We start from the raw sequence: 24,592 nt of genomic DNA on the forward strand, positions 1-24,592 counted from the left end.
TCAGTAATATCTGGGCAAGGTCCTAGAATTTGTCTTTTTGACAAGTGCCCTCAGCAATTTTGATGAATAGCCAGGCTCCAGACACGTATTTTGGAATCAGTGATCTAGTACAATGCCCAGCAGACAGGAATTACATTTAATTAATTTCTGTATTTCTAGCTAGAACAGTAAAGTGCTAGGCACATAGCTATGGCAAAATAAATGTTTGCCAGAGATAGGGTAGAAAGTGAGTACAAAGAGAAGTTCAACAACTTATGAAAGGTACCACAGTGAAGAAGCATTAGAACCCAGTTCTTATTTGCCCCAGAAATGGAGGGACAAGGGCTTCTAGGTCCTCTTTTCTCCAAAGGCCTTTCAGATCAGTGTAATAAATAAAATCTTCCAACATCTCATAAGATTATGTTCTGGACACATGTATTTATGTTCAACAAAATGTTGTAGGTACATCCCCCATCTCATTTTGCACATTTTAGTAATTTCTCTGATCATAGTTTTTGTAGGTATTATAAATATTTTTATGAACCCTTTTTTCTTTGGTGCATTAATCACATGGGTTTGTTATGTAGGTTAAAAGTGCATTGTGTAATAAGCTCCTCGAAGCTAGAAAACAAAAGTATCACAGTTATCATTATTACTTTTACCTCTCTCATCTACCCTCTAAGAGAAGTTTGATTTGTGACCAGCTTTCAAAACTGCACTTATTGGCCAACTCTTACAAGAATGTCTTTTTGATCTGGTTTACTGAAATCAATTACACTTCCAAATAAGTTTTCATTTTAAGAGAGGAGAGTGCAGTGGCATCCTCTGGTTATTGCATCACCATTTTAGAGCATGGCTACAAGCTCTCCAGAAGAAGGAGAAGGTGGAGAGGAGAAAGAGAAAGGAGGGGAATAAGAATTCTTGAGTTGCAAACTCTTCACCTTGGTTTATATCATCTCCCACATGAAATCATTTACCCACCACACTGGTCTTACTTTTAAAGGCATTTAGGAAGTTGTGAGTCAATTTGCCCTAGAGTTAATTGTTAATACCACTTATAGGATTTTTAATTTCTCAGAGAATACCCTGAATTACAGTCATCACTGCTTAAGGATAAGCCCTGCAAGAATTGTTACTATAAGTGAATGTGTTATAAGTCATTTGATAATCTCTTCCATTCTCTTCATCAGTATGAATGGCACTGATGAGTCCTTTTAACCAGGTAGTAGTGCCATGACCATCTTATACTAAGGGGCTCTTCACAGGCAGTGGGCAGAGTGGACATGGATAAAACAACTGTGCACTGCTGCAGAAAACACTGTGAGAATATCCAACCTGAAATGATTTAACTATTGAACATATGAAGGATAAAACATTCACTAGCCATAACAACCTCCAACATACACAATGAGTACACAGACTATGAAATTACTTTTTCTCTATCTTGTGTGCTTTAATTACTGGCCCTTGGGTGTAGAATGGGGAAGGGAGTTAAACAGAGTTGCGGGTTTAATACTTAACCTCCCTTGCTTGGAGTGGTCTGTTTTTTACATTGTTTCTTTTGCTGTTAAATGTAAACTCTGAGAATCTGTTTTCCCTGTGAATTGCTTAAGGAAAGAATCAATCCTGGGGAGTAATTAGGAAAAATAGAGATAATTTGATGTAACTGGTTTGAGCAGAAGCTCAAAGCCTGAAGGATGGAAACAGAGAAGATAGTACAGGAATAATTGTGGGATGAAAGTAAGAGGGCATCATTGATGGAAAGACTACTTTATTTCTCAGTTAGTAACCAGCTCTACACTGGCCTCCCTGAGAAGAACTTCTCCATCGAACAGTTCAACTCGGATCATGCCTTGCTTTCACTGGCTCGTATCCAGAGACTCTTAAAGTGAATGTATGTGGGATCTAGTTCCCCCACCAGAGAGCGAACCCCTGCATTGGGAGCGCAGAGTCTTACCCACTGGACCACAACTAAGAGCCCGCATGCTTTAACTAAAAGATCCTGGGTGGGGCTTCCCTGGTAGCGCAGTGGTTGAGAGTCCGCCTGCCGATGCAGGGGACACAGGTTCATGCCCCGGTCCGGGAAGATCCCACATGCCGCAGAGCAGCTAAGCCCGTGAGCCATGGCCGCTGAGCCTCGGCGTCCGGAGCCTGTGCTCCGCAACGGGAGAGGCCGCAACAGTGAGAAGCCCGCGTACGGCAAAAAAAAAAAAAAAAAAAAAAAATCCTGAGTGGTGCAGCTAAGACCCGGCACAGCCTGAATAAATAAACAAACAAACAAATAAATAAATAAAATTTTAAAAATAAAGTGAATGTCATCATATGTGATCTTTGATTGGTATTCGTTTATTTCAAATGAATATTTTCCTTTTTAACTCATTAATAATTTTCTGAAAGGTTGAGAATTTATTTCTACATCTTTTAAACTTCTTCGTATCAGCAGCGTTAGCATCTAAACAGTCAACCCATCACATATGGATGAAATAAAGAGACTATGACGTAAAAAGTTCTAAGGATTTTTCCTTTTCATTATCACTCCTGAGCCATGATTACACTCTAGTTATTCTATTGCTACACCCATAACACGTTTCCCCCCTTTTTCTGGTCTACCTGTTTATTTCCATCTTTTAGACTGCAGTCTTCTTGAGGGCGGGGCTATGTCTCATTCATCACTGTGTTCTCAGTATCTGGTGTAGTATCTGACATAGGAGCTGCTCAGTAGGTGTGTGTTCTATGTGTAGGCATATCAGAGTTGCATCAAATTCAGAGGAGTTAGGTTTGCTTGGGTTAAAAAAAAAGATGACTCTACTTTTGTCTTCACTGTCTTAAAGAGATCCGAATTTATTATCAAAATACTACAACAACCATTTTTCAGGTTCTTGCCATTTTATTCAAATTAATGTTTAAAAATACTATTTTCTTTTGCTTTACCCTAGAACTGAACAATGCCACAAAAACATTCTTTACTAAAGAATATTTGAAAAGAAAACAAAGCTTTCAGAAATCCAGCTCTGCAAAGTGGCCCCTACCAAGCCGCAGAAAAGCATTCCATCTTTTTGGAGGTAAGGAAGCTAATGCAAAAAAAAAAAAAAAAAAGGAAGAAAAGAAAAAAAAAAGTCTGGTGACATGGTCCAAGGTCTTTTTTAAAGCTGTTTTCTTTCTGCCTTAGATATATTAGTAGAAAAATATTTCTTCACTGGTCAATTTTAAGTAAGGATTTTGGTAAGTAGCCTCTTACTGAAAGCTACAGGTGTACATATGAAAAAAATGGAGACTATACAGTAAGAGCAAAATCTGAGGAAAAACTCATGATTAAATTTACTTTGCCTTGATGTCAGTAATGTTTAATATGTAGATAATGAACTGAAAAGTAACAGATTTGACAAAAGCTATATTTGACAAAAGCATTGGTATTCCTTATAAAGGTTTTGAATAACTCATTATCATAATTTAAGTTCATTTCATTTTATTGGTGCTAATCTCAGCTTTATTTTAATAAATTATTTCTCTTTTATTGAAGTATAGTTGATTTACCATGTCATGTTAGTTTCAGGTGTACAGAAGAGCAATTCAGTTTTAAATATGTATGTATATACATATATATATACATATATATATATTCCTTTTCAGATTCTTTTTCCTTATAGGTTATTACAAGATATTAAGTCTAGTTCCCTGTGCTATACAGTAGGTCCTTGTTCGTTATCTATTTTATATATAGTAGTATGTGTATGTTAATCCCAAACTCTTAATTTATCCCTTCTCTGGCCCCTTCCCCTTTGGTAACCATAAGTTTGTTTTCTTTCCCCTTTGGTAACCATAAGTTTGTTTTCTATGTCATGGGTCTATTTCTGTCTTGTAAATAAGTTCATTTGTATCTTTTTTTTAAGATTCCACATATAAGTGATATCATATGATATTTGTCTTTGTCTGTCTTACTTCACTTACTACGATAATCTCTAAGTCCATCCATGCTGCTGCAAATGCCATTATTTCATTCTTTTTTATGGTTGGGTAATATTCCATCATTCATAGATAGAGATACACACACACACACACACACACACACACACACACACACCACATCTTTATCCATTCATCTGTCAGTGGACATTTAGGTTGTTCCCATGTCTTGGCTATTGTAAATAGTGCTGCTATGAACATAGGGGTGCATGTATCTTTTTGAATTAGAGTTTACTCCAGATATATGACCAAGAGTGGGATTACAGGATCATGTGGTAACTCTATTGTTAGTTTTTTAAGGAACCTCCATACTCCATTCTCTATAATGACTGTACCAATTTACATTCCCACCAACAGTGTAGGAGGGTTCCTTTTTCTCCACACCCTCTCCAGCATTATTTGTAGATTTTTTGATGTGAGGTGATACCTCATTGTAGTTTTGATTTGCATTTCTCTAATAATTAGCCATGTTGAACATTTTTTACGTGCCTATTAGCCATCTGTATGTCTTCTTTGTAGAAATGTCTGTTTAGGTCTTCAGCCCATTTTTTGATTGGGTTATTTTTTTTTTATATTGAGCTGTGTGTATATTTTGGAAATTAATCCCTTGTTCGTCACATCATTTGCAAATATTTTCTCCCATTCCGTAGGCTGCCTTTCTGTTTTGTTCGTGGTCTTTTTTGCTGTGCAAAAGCTTTTGAGTTTAATTAGGTCCCATTTGTTTATTTTTGCTTTTATTTCCATTACTCTAGGAGATGGGTCCCCCAAAAATATTGCTGTGGTTTATGTTAAAGAGTGTTCTGCCTATGTTTTCCTCTGGGACTTTTATAGTATCTGGTCTTACATTTAGGTCTTTAATCCATTTTGAGTTTATTTTTGTATATGGTGTTAGAGAATGTTCTAATTTCATTCTTTTACATATAGCTGTCCAGTTTTCCCAGCACCACTTACTGAAGAGACTGTCTTTTCTCCATTGTATGTTGTTGCCCACTTTATCATAGATTAATTGACCATAAGTGGGTGGGTTTATTTCTGGGCTTTCTATCCTGTTCCATTGATCTATATTTATGTGTTTTTGCCAGTACCATGCTGTTTTGATTACTGTAGTTTTGTAGTACAGGCTGAAGTCAGGGAGTCTGACTCTTCCAGCTCCATTTTTCTTTCTCAGGATTGCTCTGGCTCTTAATGTATTGTTGGAGTCAGTTTGCTAGTATTTTGTTGAGGACTTTTGCATCTGTGTTCATCAATGATGTTGATCTGTAATTTTCTTTTTTTTTTTTTCTGGAATCTTTGTCTGGTTTTGGTATCAGGATGATGGTGGCCTCATAGAATGAGTTTGGAAATGTTTCACTTTCATACTATTTTATTTTAATATTTTACAAGTTGTCCCACAAGTTTAGGACAAGTAGAAAGTGTCCGTGCCTTAGTATAGAGTGTCTCATGCTTGTACAGTGGACAGGAATACTTATTTCTGAGTTCATGTCTAACTAAATGTATGACCTCAGGGATATCATAGAAACCTCTTCTTTTGTTTGTTTCTGATCTGTAAGATGGTAATAATTATATATTCCTAATTAATATAGTTACAAGGATCAAATGAGCTGATGTGAAAGCACATTCTAAATTATAACTAATTATACTATATAGATATAAGGAATTATCAAATTAGGGCAAGGCAATCTCTAATACCTTTTTCATCTTTGAGAATTTATTATGTGTAATGATGATCAGACAGTATAAACATAAAATGTAATTTCGTCTTTTATAAAACCATGGTCTCTCAGAACATGGACTACTCTGCAGTTTTAGTATTTACCCTTATGATGTTTTTGGGGGGTCTGATTGGAGAAGCTCAGATATGGGGAACTCTGATCTTCAGGGAACAAGAGGGACTTCTACATAAGAAGACCAGTAAGATCAGTACAGCAATGATGTAAACCAAAAGGAGGTAAAAACAGAGCCTTGTATGGTTGAGGCAAAAGATAAATTGAATTACAAAATCCTCAAGGTTTGAAGAAAGTAGTTTAAGGACAAATGTAACTTTATACAGTAGTTTGAATGAAGAAAGTTAGTTTAAAGACATTTTATAAGTACCTACTGTTCTATAAAGTGGTAAGTAACTATAGAAACCCATTGTCCATAGATTTGGTATAGATACATTTTAAAATATATTACATTTAGCCCAAAATATAATGTGAAATTCAGTCTTACTTAAAGGATTTCATACCAAAGAAGAGAAAATTTATTATATGAATTATGTGCTTTAAAAAATTCCTTTGTATCCTACCTTCTACCCTATACCCACATTTTAAAAAGAATGAGTCACTTTTCTGATAACCCCTCAGTATCCTTTGTCTTTTTGTACTCTGGGGTACTGAAGCTATAAATTAAATATTTGCTTCTTTGTGATTTAATCTTATTTGTCCTCCCCATAGAAGTTCCACAGAACTTTAACTTTTTATAAGTTTTTATGGAGGAGGTTCAAAGTAGCTTTATTATACAACCTAACTTAAGCAATATATTACTATCAAGAGCTCAGCTATGCTAAGCAAGGCTCAGCCAAAACTGAAAGAGTTAAGCCTTTAATCACTTGGTACAGTGGTGTAAACAAGAGTATAAAACCGGAGGAAATGCCAACCTCCCCACCCCCAGTATTCTATTTTCCCCCATGGAACAGTGCACTCATCCAGGGTCAGGTGGACCAGGACAGATGTGGGGGTAATCTTACTGTTGAGGAGGCCCCGAACAAAAGGCCTTGGCACTTTCATGGGCCCTGAGGGGTGTATATGTGTGTGTGTTGGGGTTTTATTTTTGATGGGGGGAAGAAGGGAAGACTAGGAGTGGAAAAGTACTGGGTACTAATTCAGAGTGGGGAAAAGTATCTTTAAGGTTTCTCCCTAATACCCCTCTAAAGAGGTCTCAGCAGAGATCCAGAAGAAGCCCTCTGCCCAAGCCCTCAGATAAAGGACTCAGGAATGCAGGTGCTGAGGAACGTAAATATATGAAAGAGCATCACAGGCCAGAGGCCTGAGACCTTGATTGCAGCTCCTTCAGAGATTGTAATGCACTGGCTTTACACCAAATCTGGTGTGGGGGGCAGCTTTCTTCTGTGATGCCTACCAGGTAAAGCCTCCATAATTGCCTATGGTCAGGCCTGAAAAGCCACACATAGGATTTTAATCACAAACCAGACTCAATTACCAGTATTACCGAAGCATCTTCTGTACTTCTTCTTTGTTTGCTTCCTGCCTCCCCCGAATTTTGTATTTATCATTTCTTTGCACAAGTAAGTATACATATGTATACTTAATCAATGTTATTTAATTTTGCTTGTCTTTGAACTTTTGCAGGGGTAACAATGTATGTATTCTATATTTGCTTTTTCACTCAGCATTATGTTTCTTGGATTTGTCTTTTCAGTGAGCGTAGCCACATTCATTTATTTTTACTGCTATACTATCACCCACTATGTGAATATGGTACAATCTATCTATTCTCCTGTTGATGAACAACTGAGTTTTCCCATTTTTTGTTTATAAACAACACTGCTATAATATTATTTTCATCTCTCCTGAAGCATAAGAGTTCCTCTAGAATAAATGCCAGTAGCAAACAGCTGGGTCATAAGAAAAACACATCTTTAATTTGACTACCTAAACCAAACCATTTTCCTAAATGACTGCTGATCTATCACCAACTTTGTTTACCACATTTGATGGTTTCAGTCCTTTAGATTTTGCCAGTCTGATAGGTATAAAATGATATCTCACTGGGGATTTAATTTCACTTTCTCTAATTACCAGTAGGGATTGAAAATAACTTTATATGTGTATTAGTTATAGAATTCCATCATCTGTGAAATTCCTTTACAAATTTTGTCCATTTTCCTATTGATTGCATTTTTCTTGTTGATTTTTGAGAGTTTTAAAATATTTTCTGCTGACTCCTTTTTTAATTATTTGAATGGCAGCTATCTTCTCTCATTTGTGGTTTGCCTTTTCACTCTATGATATCTTTTAATGAACTGTAGTTCTTTATTTTCTTTATCATCTTTCTGGCATGTATTATCTGCCTTAAGAAATTCTTCTCTATCCCCAATGTCATAAACATATTTTCCTGTGTATTTTTCAAATATTTTCAATTTTTAAAAAATATTTTATTTTTCAAATATTTATATTTCAAATATTTTCTAAATGATTTGTGTTGTTGATATTTTCTGGGGTTTGGCAGGGACGAGGGTTGTGTTATAGGGTAAGGATCCAGTCACTTAGGGATTTTTTCCTACTTAATTTTTTCCAACCACCATTTACTGAAAATAATTCATTATTTCCCCCACTGATTCACAGTGCTAATCTGTTATATTTTAAATTTCCATTTGTGTGAGTCTATTTCTGAGGTCTTTATTTGGTTCCTTTGGTCTGTATGTCAAATCCTGTGCCAATACCATACTGTCTCAATTACTGGAGCCTTGTAAGAAGTTTTGATATCTCCCTTCATACTTGTTTTGCTGCATGAGTGTCTTGGCCTTTTTTTTTTCTTTTTTCTTTTTTCTTTTTTTTTCTTGGCTCTTTGAATGTTAGAATCATCTTGTCAAGTTCCATGAAAACCATGTTGGATTAAGGGAAGAAGTTCCTATTCAATGCATGAGTCAATGTGGGGAGAATTGACATCCTAATAATAACTTTCCCCATCTACTAACTGGTATTTCTCTTCTTTTATTTAGATCTCCTAAATCTTTAATGTCTATAATAAAATGTGATAATTTCCTTTATAAATGTTTTATACAGCTTTTGGTGAGATTTATTCACATATATTTGCTATGTTGTTATCCTCTTTTCTCCTCCTCTGAACCTTGATTGCATATAGTTGCTCCAGTCCCACTTCTTAATTAACGGCTACCATCATCACCAGTCCACACACTCATTTGTTTCCTTTTATCCTCATATCCTACTTTCCATTATGTTGAGTTTATTTAATCTGTATCTTTTTCATTGTTTTCTTAAATTATGTTTATTGTTGTTTTCTGTGTGTATATTTTAATTTACAGGAATGGTGTCATTATATATTGCACTGTTTCTTATCTTTTTCATCTAGCACTAGGCTTTTAGATGCATCCAGGTGGCTGTATGTATTTATAATCTGTGGGTTCTAAATAATGTTCTCCTAAGGTGTGCATCTACCACATTTTATCCAACTATTCACTGACTGGAACACAGAATACCTCCAGCTTCCTTCACTACATGTAATACTAATGAATATCCTAATGTGGACCTTGTCAAAATTTGGCCTATAGACTCAGGAGCAGAATGTATGGGTCACAGAATATGAATATACTTAACTTGAGTAAATAATGCCAACAGTTCCCCCAAATGACCAGTATCGATACCTATTAACAGTGCTTGAGGGTTGGAGGAAATTAGAACTATGGAAAATGACGAGCGTTGACAGAGAATGGGAATTAGGAACACTCAGTATTGACTTAATTTGCTTCTATCTGATCTCTAGTAGTTTAAGATCCCTACAAATGCTCATCAGTCTTTCGGATTCCTCTTCTGTAACCACTTTTCTCATTTTTCTAAGGGGGTTTCTGCCCTTATCAGTTTTACAGAATTTCTTGTATATTCTACATATTAATCCATTGTCTGCTTTAGACACTATAAATCTCTTATCCCATTTTATTATCTGTATATTAAGTTTGTCCATGGTGTCCTTCACTGAAAGAAATTCTGAACTTTGATGTAATTAAGTCCACCTTAAGTTTGCATTGTCATTGTGTTTTGAAGTTTTAAGAAGTTCTTACCCATTCCTAGGTCACAAAGTTTTCTGCTTAGGTAAAACTATGAAGTTAATATTAAAAAACCTTTCTCATTTAGGTTTTTATCTAGAATCTACCTCTTATCATGTGTTACAGAGGGTTCATGTCTTTCTTCAAATTATAGCCCCCTTTTCTGAATATTAAATAGTGATGATGGGTTTTGTTAATTATTCCCTGTTGTTGTGTAGAAATGTCCTTTTGGGATTTTGATCCCATATTCAGCAACCTTACTAAATTACGTTCAGTTTCATTATTTATAGGGTTTGGGGGGCTTTGAATGAAGACAATCATATCTGTCTTGTATGTAAATAGTGACATATATCTTTCAAACTAATACATATGTTTTTTCTTTTTTTTCTTCTTGCCATACTTTCTGAACGAGGACTTCTGTTTGATTTTGAATAGAAAAACCAATAGCAGCATCTGTGATATTAAAAGGAATATTTTAATGTTTGCCATTGAGTAGAATTGTTGCTCTGCATCTTGGGTAGATACCGTTTATCAGGTTTTAAGAAAGTTCCCATCTGTTCCTAGTTTTCTCTTAATCTCTTTCTTGAATGGATTTTTAATTTGGGGACTTTTTTCAACATTTTTGAAATGACTATAATGGGTTTACTTCTTCAATCTGTTAATGCACTGAATTACATTAATAGATTGTAGGAGATTTTCTAATGTCAAACTGCTGCTGTGTTCTTGGGAAGAACTCAACTTGATCATTTTTGTGCATTGGTAAACTTGGTTTGCTAATTCAGGCTTTCCCCACTATGTGAAAGTAGAGCATTCCTGTGAAATTTTTCATAAGCCAAAAGGGGTAAAGCAAAGAAACAATTACCTTAGGACACATCTTGCTAATGGATACACAAAATAAACTGAGATAAAGCACAGATGCTCACAGACACAGTTCATACTATGACAGCCTGATGCTGAGATGTTGGCTGTAATCCTGGGGAAGCAGCTTGGTGGTGCCACTCTGCCTGCTGGGGGTATGTGCTGCCTCTATGATGGCTCCCTGTAAAACAAACGTAAAATTCTTTTTTCGATTTTCCTCTTTTTTCTTAAAAGCCAAAATCCTTTTCAGATTTCTTTCAGTTAGTGAAAAGAGGTACTAGTTTAGGCCTTTCGTAAAAACAAAAGTGGCATAAAGTGAACTTTTGAAAAGCAGGATATACCACTTTTGCTTGAGGTTATTTTTTTTTTAACATCTACATTTATGAATAAGATTGCCCCTATGTTTCCTTTTTCAAAATGTCTTTGTTTTCTCAATTTCTTTTTTGAATCAGTTTATATAATTTATCTTTTTGCTAGGAATTAATTTTTTCTGTTTTAAAAATTTTTGACAAAAAGTTGTTCATATCATTTAATCTCTCCTGTATCTATAATTCCGTTCTCTTTATATATTAATATTATTTACTCATGCCCTGTTTTTTTCCTGATGTTGCTAGATATTTGTAAATTTTATTATTCTTTTTAAATAATGAATTTTTGAAATTGACTATTGTATCTTTATTTTCAATTTCATTAATTTCTGCTCTTTATTAAATCCTTACTGCGATTTTTGGATTTATTCTGTCCTTTTAATACCATATTAAAGTGGCTTTCTAGGACATTAATTTTTATCCTTTTAATTTTTAAAAAATTATTATTTAAGGTCATAAATTTCCCTCTCAGTAATCTCAGTAATATATTGTATGCCGTATTTTTGTTATTCTTCATTTCTGATTATTTTTCATAAGAATAAAGCACACTTAATTCAATATTTATTGAATCATCTTGATTAAAAATAATGAAATTGTACAAAATTAGGATCATACTTGAAAATTGGTATCTGTGATATCCATATTATACCACAGTACTCAACATACCATGCCATCCATGCCATGTTAATTGTTTTCTCAAAATTGTTTCTTTTCAGCTTAATTTTCAGAAGTTGGTAGAAGGAAGTAAGGTGGGAAGGTGGGGGATATAATTGGAAAGAATAGACATTGCCATAGACGCCTTTGGCTCCATACAATTAGTGTTCTTTCCACAAAAACAAAACATTTTAACATAGTTTTAGATTTCCTAATTAGTGAAGTTCATATCAACTCTTTTGAATTCATTCAGCCATAAAGCTCGCTCACACTTACCTAGTACAGACCAATCCCTTTCACCCTGTCAAGTAGTGTCTTAGAGATATTGATGAGTAAGCAGACATGTTTTAATTTTTTTCTTACAAATACATATTTTATGTGTTTATACATAAAATGGGTTATGTGAAAAGGAATGGAAATATTCTAGATAAATGTGAGCTAGCACTGTACATCTCTTATCAGATACCAATTACACTGCTGACTCTGTCAATCTTGGTTCCTTCCTCTGAAGTACCTACTGTTTCCAGGCGTTGCATCCTCAGTTTATCAGTATCTAACTGACATGATTTTCAGCCATGCCATTGGTTTCCTAAGAAACCAATTTTACATATGTGTGTCTGTGTGTGTACATATATGTATATATACACACATATAAATTTAACCAACTAAGAGGTTTTACTAAGATCTTTTTGCCAAAAAAAAAGTTGTCCACAGTGTTGAATTTTTATTTTCTAAATACATTCAAGTCAAACGAAATAAAAGTCATGATTTAAAATCCAATGTGTTAATTTTTTCTGGCAATAACAAGAACATGCAGCTGAAGTGAAGGTGTTTGAGATATGTTTATAACAAATCTATTCATTTCTTGTAAAAGCCTGGGGAATTGTTTTATTTGCTCATTAGTTCATCTGAAGGTGTTAGATTGATTCTGCAAGTTTAAACATGCTCAGTATAAATGAAGGAATATTCACATGGAAAAAATGCTTATCTCTAATAGAGAACAAAACAGTACATGATCAAACAGCAGGAATTTAATATAACCCAGAAATCTGCCTTCTCAGAAAGTTGGAGGTAAAATCAGAGGGATTTTAAAATATGTTGTAGACGTGGTGCTGTCTTTTAGGAGAAAGTTCGTTAACCTTTACATTTCTTCTGAAACTACAACGATTTTATTCACAAGATAATTTTTTGAAAGGGCCTAAGAATTCTGTCTTTTTCTTTCTATTTATTTTCTAATGGGAGAATCAGGCCCTGTTTTTGCCATAGGGTTTACTGATGAGTTTAAAATTTCAAAGCCAAACCAGTAATAAGCCTTACAATATCAGAAACTACTTTAAAAACAGGTAGTTACATGCAATCCCACTAAAATATAAAATCATAGATTCTAAAGAGTTAGAGAAGATACATAATGTAACTTCTCCAATCAATACAAGAACAGCCTCAACAATCATCCTTGGAGATGGACGTCTAGATTCTGCTTATCACATACAATGACAGGGAGCTTACTACCGGAAAAAGTAAGTTTGTCCATTTTAACAACTCTTTCAGATAAATTTCTGTGTAAATGAAATCTGCCTTTTCACAGTTTCCTTTTATTGGTTCAAGTCTGTTTTAATCTTTCTCCATAAGACTGTTCTTCAAATATACAAAGACATATATGATATTCTCTGGAAGTCTTTATTCCACACAGAATATATCCACATTCCTTCAACTGTTCCTCATGGAAGCTGGTTTCTAGGTCCTGGTTGCCTGTTTTAGGGATAGTAATGGGACTGGAAACCGTGTCAATTGGATACTGATAAAATAAATTGAGTATGCAATGCCTGCAAATGGTAGGTATTTCAGAGGAAGTAACTAAGATTGACAGAGTCATCAGTGCAGTTAATCCTGATAAGAGATATAAGTGCTAGCTTATATTTATCTAGAATATTTCCATTCCTTTTCACGTGACCCAGTGTTATTCTGGTGTTGGGTCATGGAATTCATAGTCTCTGTCTAAGGCTGAATAATTCAATTGGGCAATGAACTCAAAGTTAAAACACCCTTTTCTTCTATATTAAGTTTATGATTGAACCAAATTATAATACAAATTGTACACTTTGTTCAAATATCAGCACTTTATAACTGTTATTTTTTAAATTACCAGAAGTTTTATCCACCACCCCCCCACACACACACATAGATACAGTCTCTTACACACATAAATTCTACCCCCTTCATGGTTTCACATGTATAGAAGTTGCTTTATTAATCCCATATGAAGTAGGATGTTGGTAGGAAATGCTACCTTCATTTACAGCTACTTGCATACATAACATAAATGCATACATATGCCTGTACATGCCCACTCACTAATCACAGGACCACTGAAATTAGCACTGGAAGCAAATTCTTATGCTGGTAGAGGGTGGCTGCATCTGATCTTGACCCTGAGCTCACAGTTTTAATACTGTGCTTTCCCATTACTAATGATTTCCCTATGTACCCTGCAGAATAGATGACACAGAGTTAAAACGTTTAAACATATAATAAGGTGACTTTGGCACTTGATGCTGAATTTTTTGAACCTTTGATTAAGAGAGACCAGAAAGGAAGTGAAAGAACACAGCCAAATTCAAACTGGGCTGTCAATGTCTAAAGACTTCAGAAATGTTCAAGTATTCTAAGGTCTGACCACTGTATGACATTGTTAGGGCAGTAGGCAATATGTGTATTCACTGTGAATTATCCTGGAAAATTGTGGTCAATCTTGGAATAAAAAATGAAGGTTGAGGAGATGGGACTTAAGAGAGGTAATGGAAAACTTCCTGCGTCTCTGAGAGACCCTCTGGTCACTTTATCCTATTCTGTAATCATGATGAGTGGTGTACCCTTGTGGGTGATAGTGGATATGCACCCTAGCATGCAGAGGTGGGCAAGGCCTATAAAGGTACTCTGAGGATGATTCTGGGTTTGTGCAATGGCTGCATGTTATTCTTTGTGTTTATTACACCTTTTATCCCAAACAATCAGAACATGTTGTGAAAAATTATAGCAGATGTCCACTATGCTGTGGACCTGTTACATATATGAGATGCAGAGCTATTATCTCTTAGTTCCGCACTGGAAGAGTAGCAATCTCATTTGATCATCAGCAACAAAGTTGAAATTGACAGATGAGGAAACCTGGTTAGAGGGATGCATGGGACCTGATTTTGAGCACAAAAATAAGAAAACAGCCACAGAACTCTGAGAAATGCAAAGATAAACACAGGTCAGGCTTATTATTTCTTACAATAACAGCAGTGGAGATTTCTTTCTCTAGGATATAGAAGATATAATAAGATACATTAGGATACAATAAGTGATGGCAAGTCATCACCCTCAATGGCAATATCTGGGAGTAAAGTGATGAATTAGAAAAATTATACTTTTAAAGAAATAAAAGATCTATGGAAGGCTAGATAAGTAAAATTCCAGTATGGGGCGAGTCCCCCAGGAAAGCTAATATTGCCAGCTATTGGCTTCTCTGGGAGTATTTTCTGAGTCTGGGAATTATCTGAGGATCAGTCTTGCCATGGGCAGAGGACTCTACTAGAGGAAAGAGAAATCAGCTGAGGTTTTGACAACCATATGGACATGTCACGTAGGAAGAAGAGTCTGAACATATGACCATATGAGACATTTGCTGAGAGCTGTGGCAGTACAAGAGGCTAAGCAGTTGGCCCAAATGAGCAAAATGAAATCTCCAACAATCTCAGAGTTTAGAAGTCAAGCCATAGTGTAGAGAGGCCTACAACAAACACATAGTAAGAATCCTCCTTAAGACATTTACTGTATTTTAAACCCATTTAGGATGGAAGACAAAGGAGTTACTTTCACAACCTCTGAAAAGCAAAACTTTCAGATTAGAGGAGATAGAGACCTGCTAAACTCAACCAAAAAACCCAAAGGACCGTGCTCAAGGAGGGGTCAGGACCTGAAAGCAGAGTACAAATCCACAGTCCCATAGTGGACTCCGTAGGGTTTAGGACATCAAGTCCCATTAAAGGAGCCTGCAACAAACACAACATAGGTCATGCCCTTTTAAGCCATTTAAAATTAGAGGTTGACTGAATCTAATTAAAGCTGCAACCTAACTTCAACCTCAATCCAGCTTATTAATTATAGAGTTGAGACAATGAATCTCTCACTCTGTCTGCCTGACAAAAGGGCCAACCCTCTGTGGAGGGAAATAATATCTACTTCAATTTCCCTGGATAATTCATACAATAAAAATTATGAGACATAATTTAAGAAAGGAAAGGTTAAGAAAATGTGGCCAATAATCAAATGTTGACCTAAAATATAGAAACAACCAGTTATTTTACTAGCAAAATGGGTTTATTCAGAAAGAACAAAGAATTACAATTCAGGACATGTACTCTGTGGCAAACCACAGACAAGTCCAGAAAACAAGGGAGATAAATGTCCTTTTACAGAGGAGAAGGGGAAGTTAGAAGGGGCTATTATAAACAAAGAGTCCATTGGAGGAGACTGGGAGTTCAGAGTGTATTGGCTGTTTTTTTTTTTTTTTAAGAAGATGTTGGGGGTAGGAGTTTATTAATTAATTTATTTATTTTTGCTGTGTTGGGTCTTCGTTTCTGTGTGAGGGCTATCTCTAGTTGTGGCAAGCGGGGGCCACTCTTCATCGCAGTGTGCAGGCCTCTCACTGTCGCGGCCTCTCTTGTTGTGGAGCACAGGCTCCAGATGCGCAGGCTCAGTAGTTGTGGCTCACGGGCCTAGTTGCTCCGCGGCCTGTGGGATCCTCCCAGACCAGGGCTCAAACCCATGTCCCCTGCATTAGCAGGCGGATTCTCAACCACTGCACCACCAGGGAAGCCCGAGAGTGTATTGGCTTTTCATTGGCTGAGTTGTGACAGCCTCTTATCGGCGGGGCTGTTGCTGGGTCAGGAAAACGTCTTCCTTCCTCCTGCTGGGTAGGAAAGTAGGAAACTTCTTCCTGTTGGAGATGCAAAGCAAATTGTTTATCGTTTGTTCCTATTTGTATTTGTCATGACAGGTGTTATGAGTGTTCTTGGTGGAAGTGACCTAGACTTTAGAGAGAAATTCTAGTTTTCAAATCATTTATATCTGAACGTTGAGGAAATTTTCATTAAGACATTGCTGAGACTATAGATTGCATCTCTTCAATCCATCTATAATTAACAAATTTTAAATTCATCTTATTTAATGAGCACTTCTTAGTTTTTCTGTTTTTAGTTTTTCTCTTGTATAAATATTGGGGTTATTATGGTGCTTTCTGATAAAATTATGCAGGGAGGCATACATGACCCTGTTGACCCTAATTTGCTTTCCTATATATAAGCTAAAGATTGGATAATCATCCTGCACTACTCATATTAAGGACCAGAAGCCCTCCATTGTTCATAAGCCATTATTTTAAATGTATGATTTTAAATCTTATAAATTTATTTTAGACTCAAAAAAGTCCTGAAGTTATGGATTCGAGGTTATGTAAGGAATTTTGGGGTTTTCTTTCTTTTTTTTTTTTTTGCAGAATATGATTATATTTGCACAAAGTATATAAAATAACTAGCTTCTAGAGAAATTACAGTTTGCATCACTTATTCCTTAGGGAAAGTAAAATGTAAAGTACTCAGTCTCCTTTCAATCAATCAGTAAAGAATTTAGCTTGATGATACTAATAAAGACATAAAGAACTTCCAAGAGAGATAACCATCCTCATTCATAATTTTAAACCAGAATTTCAGGAATTGGATGCCCTAAAATAAATTAACTACAAAATAATTATTATGAAACAGAACTTTTTATCTCGTCTTGGAAATTTCCAAAGTCCTCAATTAACTTGAACAGATGAAAAAGAAATTTTTTTGCATGAGAGAGGAGAAGAGGTAAGGTTTTGTTTTGTTTAGTTTTTTGGAAGCAAAACAGTTCTGGGTATTGGTTTCTGATATTTCACACTATGACCTTAAGTGAATCCCAATCCCCTGGTCATATCCCATACCAATTAAATCAGAATTTCTGGAGATGCATCTCAAACATCAGTAGTAACTAAAGCTCCCCAGGAGAGCTTTTGTCCAATATGCAAAGTACTAAGCCTGAGAAACATTACTCTAGAAGCTGCTAGGATTTGTGACTATATAGCAAAACAGAATGTGGACTCAAAATGGAAAGGTACCATGAAAAGTCCTTCTATTTATTCTCTGACTTCCAGGCAGTATCATATCCATGCTATTATGAAGAATGAATTAATCAGATAGAATACAATGTTATAAATAAAGAAGAGGATTAGTGCTTTTCTTACACTGAAATGAAGTTAACTCTGACATAATTCAGTGATAGTTTAATAGTGCATGGCAGTTGCCCATTTGTTTTGGATCATAAATATAAATTTAATTTGAAACTACAGTGCAAATTTAAGAAATCTGCAAGTAATGGCACAAATTAGAGTTTAGCCAATATGCTGAGAACAACACCTCTCTGGGGGAAAATGCCATGGGATATAACAAAATGTTTATTACTTCCATGTTGTATCCAAGGCACCAAATCTATTTGCCTATTTTTTTATCTGTAAAAAAAAAAAAAAAGAAATTACATTTTAAAAAATCTGTTAAAAAAGGAAAGTGGGTTGAAAGGGTTATCAAGGTAGTCTCAAGAGAGGAAAAGAAGTTGCAAAACAAAAAAGTATGTAGAGAAGGGGGTAGGGACAATCCCAACTTCTTTCCTTTGGGGACATTAAGGAGTATGCTAATGATCTGAAGATATGCTTGAAAGTTCCAGGACTTTTTTGCCAGCTGGTGGGGCTACTGCCATGATTCACTATACCATAGCTGTAGCTGTATCTTTTGTTTTTACAGTGAACATGAAATAGAAGGGCTTATTTATTATGGCTTTAAAAAGATGAATATTAAATGAGATGTTTACTCACAAATTTCAACAGCTATTAGAGTATTAGTTCATTAAAATTAATAAGCTAATATGAAACTGTTTTAACATTTCCAGATTTATAATTTGCTACTGAAAACTTGCAAACAACTGAACAGATGTAAACTTCAAATCTTTACCTTCACTAGTATCAGGCTTGTGCTATAATTAAGCAAAGCAGCTTAAGATATTTAAAACAAAAACTTCATAACTGTGCTGACAATGAAATGGTTTTTATTAGCAAAGGTCTACTCTACATACACGTTTTAACTTTTCTAGGGAAATTGAAAAAGTTGAGAAATTTTAGGTTACTACTCTTTTGTGAACAATTCTATTATTTTGGTAATACAGTAGAGGTTCTGCTGTTTTATATTATCACTTAAAATATATGATCTACTGCATTTCTGATGGGCTGAAATATTATACTGGATATAATGCAAGATTATGTATAAATTAGATATTTTATAGTAGAATCTGAAAATATAATCTGGAAACAGTTTCTATCCTGTTAATTTTTTTCTTCAATACTACATTTAAATATCCTTTTTTTTAAAATAGCAAGGAGAGAAAATAATAACATATGGCACAGGAACTGCCTTTTCTTTTGTTACTCTTTCTGGTCTGAGAAAATGAAAGGCCATTAGGTTAATTTCTAAAAATATTACAAGAGAATTTAAAAAGAGACAATTTAAGTAACTAGAAACTTTTGAGTTCATTCTGAAATATGTATTATGCTTTCAGTTTATTTTATTCTACATTGCTTATGTGGTATGTCCTAAGATTTCATACAGAACAAGAAAAGAATAAGGTTACTAGTTTATTTTCAAAAGAGCTTATACAGACAATTGGTGGCCGAATATGAGACTTTTCAAGCTGATTTGATAATATGACTTCCTGTGAAGTGGGTGCTGATTTCTCAGGAATAGTAGCAGAGCTTTGAAAAGATAAGATGAATCTGAAGTAATAGTGCCTTTTTAAATTCTCAATAGGGAAAATAATCTCTCAAGCAGATAAAATGATTTTTTTTTCTTAAACTGAGTTGTCATTGAATTAATGGAGTCTGGGACTTCCCTGGTGGTCCAGTGGTTAAGACTCCACGCTTCCAATGCAGGGGGCGTGGGTTCAATCCCTGGTCAGGAAACTAAGATCCCACATGCCACACGGCGCAGCCAAAAAAAAAGAAAATTAATGGAGTCTGACTTTTCTGAACAACATTTCCTATCAGGTTGATCTCCAAAATGTTTAACAGCTAGTAATATAATATTTCTAGTTACATAAATCAAAAATTAGAAAATATATTCCTTTTCATTCACTTAAGCGACTGTAAATATTTATAAAACTGATAACCAGCTCATATAACTAATAGCATGAATTACTAAATCATTTCAATAATTTCTATTTGGAGACTTAGAAATGTTAGGAATAACTTTTTGATATAGATATTGCTACTTAAATGAGGCCCTGTCTGAGCCATGATCTGACAAGGTAGGTTTATCCGATAACAAACTTCAGTTATGAATTTAACTACCCATGGGTCATTTTCTTAATTCCTTATTTTGTTTCAAATAAGGGACCCCTACTGTGTTTCTCAAAAGGAGTCCTATTGGTCTTTTGGTCAGGACAGTTCTTCATTGTATGAGACTAACCCAACATTGCTGAACATTTAGCACACCTGACCAGAAGTAGACCCTTCATTTATTGTAACTACCAGTATCCCCCCTTATATTTCCAAATATCTCCCAACATCACCCCATGGAGGTTACATATGGATTCAAACATTAATGAAGGTTGCTTATTCTTTTTTTCCAGCTTTATTGGCAGTATCAATGACCCAAAAAAATTTTTTTAAGAATCTAAAGTATACAGTTTGGTAATTTGATATATGTATACATTATGAAAGGATACCTCCACAGTGAGTCAGATAACACAACCATCACTTCACATGTTTTCTTTAAGTTTTTGTTTGTTTGTTTTTTGTGGGTTTTTTGGTGAGAACATTTAAGTTCTACTCTCTTAGCAAATTTCAGTTATACAATACAATGTTATCAACTATAACTACATTAGGTCCTGAGACTTTATTCATCTTATAACTGAAAGACTGTACCCTTTTACCAACCTTTCCCTATTTCCCCCACTCCTCAGCCCCAAATAAACCATTTTTCTACCCTGTTTCTATGAGGTTTTTCTGGTTTATTTGTTTGTTTTTTGTTTTGTTTAGATTCCACGTATAACTGATAGCATGCAGTATTTCTTTCTCTGTCTTGCTTATTTCACTTAGCACAATGCTGTCCACATTTATCTGTGTCAAAATGGCAGGATAGGATTTCCTTCTTTTTTAAGGCTGCATATTATTCCATTATATATATATATACCACCTTTCTTTATCCATTTACCCATCAATGGACGTTTAGTTAGTTTACATACCTTGGTGTATATCTCTTCCAGATAGTGATTTTGTTTCCTTTAGATATGTACCCAGAATTAAGATTACTGGATCTATGATAGTTCTATTGTTAATTTTTTGAGGAACTTCCATGTGGTTTCCCATAGTGGCTGCACCAGTTTACATTTCCACCAACAGTGTGCATGCTTCCCCTTTCTCCACATCTTCTCCAGTATTAACCTCTTGTATTTTAGATAATAATCATGCTACCAGCTGTGAGTTGATATCTCATTTTGATTTGCATTTCCTTGGTAATTAGTGATGTTAAAAGTACCTTTTAATGTACCTGTTGTCCAGTTGAATGTTTTCTTTGGGAAAATGTCTTTTCAGGCCATTTGCCTGTTTTTTAGTTGGGTTATTTGTGTTTTTGCTATTGAGTTGTATGAGTTCTTTGTCTATGTTGGATATTAACCTTATATCAGATACGTAGTTTGCAAATATTTTATCCCAATTCATAGGTTGCTTTTTCATTTTTTTGATGGCTTCCTTTGATGAGCAGCAGCTTTTTATTTGATGTCATCCCACTTGTTTGTTTGGGTTTTTTTGCTTTTGTTGCCTTTACTTTTGGTGTCAAATACAAAAAATCATTGCCAAGACCAGTGTCAAGGAACTTATACCCTATGTTTTCATCAAGAATTTTACAGTTTTAGGTTTTACATGCAAATCTTTAATCCATTTTTAGTCTTTTTTTGTGTGTATGGTGAAAGATAGGGGTTCTGTTTCATTCTTTGGCATGTGGCAATCCATTTTTCTAAGCACCATTTATTGAAGCGGCTATCCTTTCCTCATTGTATATTCTTGGCCCCTTTATCAAAAATTGACTATATATGTATGGATTTATTCCTAGGCTCTCTATTCTGTTCCATTGCTCTGTGTCTGTTTTTATACCACTACCATATAGTTTTGAATACTACAGCTTTCTACTATAGTCTGAAATCAGAAAGTGTAATGCCTCCAGCTTTGTTCTTCTTTCTCAAGATCATTTTAGCTATTTGGTTTCTTTTGTGATTCCTTACAAATTTCAGGATTGCTTTTTCTATTTCTGTGAAAGATGCCATTGGAATTTTGATAAGGATCACACTGGATCTGTAGGTGACTTTGGGTAGGACAGACATTTTAACAATATTAATTCTTCCAATCCATGAATATGGAATATTTTTCCATTTGTGTCTTCTTCAATTTCTTTCATCAATATCTTACAGTTTTCAGTGTACAGATCTTTCACCTCCTTGGTTAAATTTATTCCAGTGTTCTTATGCTATTGTTAATAGTATTTTCTTAATTTCTTTCTGATAATATTTTGTTGGTGTATAGAAATACAACTGATTTTTGTATATTGATTTGGTATCCTGCATCTTTACTGAATTTATTGATTATATCTAGGAGGTTTTTTATGAAGTCTTTAGGATTTTCTCTTTATCATAACATCCACAAATAGAGACAATTTTACTTTTTCCTTTCTGCTTTGGATGGCTTTTTTTCTTGGCTAATTGCCTAAGACCCCAAACTATGTTGAATAAAAGTGGTGAGAATGGGCATCTTTGTCTTATTCCTGTTTTTAGAGGAAAAGCTTTTAGTTTTCCACCATTAAGTATGTTGCTAGCTGAGAGCTTGCCATATATGTTCTTTATTATGTTGACATATGTTCTCTTTATAATACAGTTTACTGAAAGTTTTGTCACCAAGCGATCTTCAATTTTGTCAAATGCTTTTTCTGCATCTGTCAAGATGATCATGTGATTCTTTCATTTTGTTAATGTGGTATATCACATTGATTTACAGATGTTGCACCATTCTTTCATACCTGGAATAAATCTCACTTGATCATGTTACCTGATCCTTTTAGTGTTGAATTCATTTTTCTAACATTTTGTTGAGGATTTTTGCATCTGTATTCATCAAGAATATACCCATAATTTTCTTTTCTTGTAGTGTCCTTGTCTAGCCTTCATATTAGAGTAATGCTGTCCTAGTAAAATGAGTTTGGAAGTACTCCCTCCTCTTCAATTTTTTGAAAGAATTTGAAGAGGATTACCATTAGTTTTTCTTTTAATTTTTGGTAGAATTCATCAGTGAAGCCATCTGTCATGGATTTTATTTGATGGGAAGTTTTTGATTACTGATTCAATCATCTTACTAGTAATTGAGCTGTTCATATTTTCTGCTTCTTGATGATTCAGTCTTGGTAGGCTCTATGTTTCTAGGAATTTAAGTTTTATCTAGGTTGTCCAAATTTTTGGCATATAATTGTTCACAGTCTCTTATGCTTCTTTGTACTTGCATATTATCAGTTGTAATGTCTCCTTTTTCATTTATAATTTTATTTTTTGAGTTCCTTTTAAAAATTTTTTGGTAAGTCTAGCTAAAGGTTTATCTATTGTATCTTTAAAAAAAAACACAGCTCTTAGTTTCAATGATCTTTTCTATTGTCTTTTTGGCCCCTATTACATTTATTTCTGCTCTAATCTTTATTTCCTTTCTTCTACTAACTTTGGGCCTAGTTTGTTCTTTTTCTAGTCCATAAAGTATAAAATTAGGTTGTTTATTTGATATCTTTGTCTCTCTTTTTTTTTTTAGCCATGACACGTGGCTTGTGGGAACCTAGTTCCCCAACCAGGGATCAAACCCGCACCCCCTGCATTGGAAGCACAGAGTCTTAACCACTGGACCACCAGGGAAGTCCCCTGAGATCTTTTTTTCTTAATGTCGGCATTCATTACTATAAAATACCCTCTTAGAACTGCTTTTGCTGCACCCCATAAGTTTTTATATGTTGTGATTCTATTTTTATGGGTCTCAAGATAATTCCTGACTTCTCATTTTGACCCATTGGTTGTTCAGGAACATGTTGTTTAATCTACATGTTTGTAAATTTTCCAGTTTTCTTCTTGTAATTGATTTCTAATTTCATATCATTGTGGTCAGAGAATATGCTTTATATGATTTCAATCTTATTACATTTGTTAAGATTTCTTTTGTGTCTTATCATATGATCTGTCCTGGAGAATGTTTCGTTTACATTTATAAAGAATGTGTATTCTGCTACATTTTGGGTGGAATGGTCTGTATATATGTCTTAGGTTCATCTGACCTTACGGGTAGTTTAAGTCCAATGTTCCTTATTCATTGTCTGTCTAAATCATCTCTCCATTCTTGAAAGTAGAGTTCTAAGGTTCCTGGCTATTATTAAATTGCTGTCTGTTTCTCCCTTCAGATCTCATAATATTTGTTTTATATGTTTAGGCATTCTTATGTTGGATGCATAAATACAAATATTATGCAGTCATTCTTGGTATCCATAAGAGATTGGTTTCAGGAGCCCCCACTGTTACTATAATCAGCAGATACTGAAGTCCCTTAATAAAGTGGCATAATTCAATGAAAGCGGTTGGCACTCCATGTCTGTAGATGCAAAACCCATGGATATAGAGGGCCAAATGCAACCTCTTGATGAATTGGCCCCTTTATTATTATATAACCACCTTCTTTGTTTCTTGTTACAGTCTTTGACTTAATGTCTCTTTTGTCCAATAGAAGTATGACTACCCCTGCATTTTAAAAATTTGCATTAAGTATCTTTTTCCATCTTTTAAGACTGTGTGTGTCTTTAAAGCT

At 34.7% G+C, this 24,592-nt stretch overlaps 1 protein-coding gene across 2 annotated transcripts in view; it reads left to right on the top strand.

The window, feature by feature from the left end:
* Positions 1-24,592, top strand: part of RNF180 (ring finger protein 180) — a 278,059-nt gene that overhangs the window by 224,423 nt on the left and 29,044 nt on the right. For both annotated transcript variants that reach the window (XM_060091716.1, XM_060091717.1), the window contains one exon: positions 2,916-3,041. In XM_060091716.1, coding sequence (XP_059947699.1) covers positions 2,916-3,041 — 126 coding nt within the window. The remainder of the gene's footprint in view (positions 1-2,915; positions 3,042-24,592) is intronic.

The sequence above is a fragment of the Mesoplodon densirostris genome, chromosome 3, assembly GCF_025265405.1.
Source record: "Mesoplodon densirostris isolate mMesDen1 chromosome 3, mMesDen1 primary haplotype, whole genome shotgun sequence".
Lineage (NCBI taxonomy): Eukaryota > Metazoa > Chordata > Mammalia > Artiodactyla > Ziphiidae > Mesoplodon > Mesoplodon densirostris.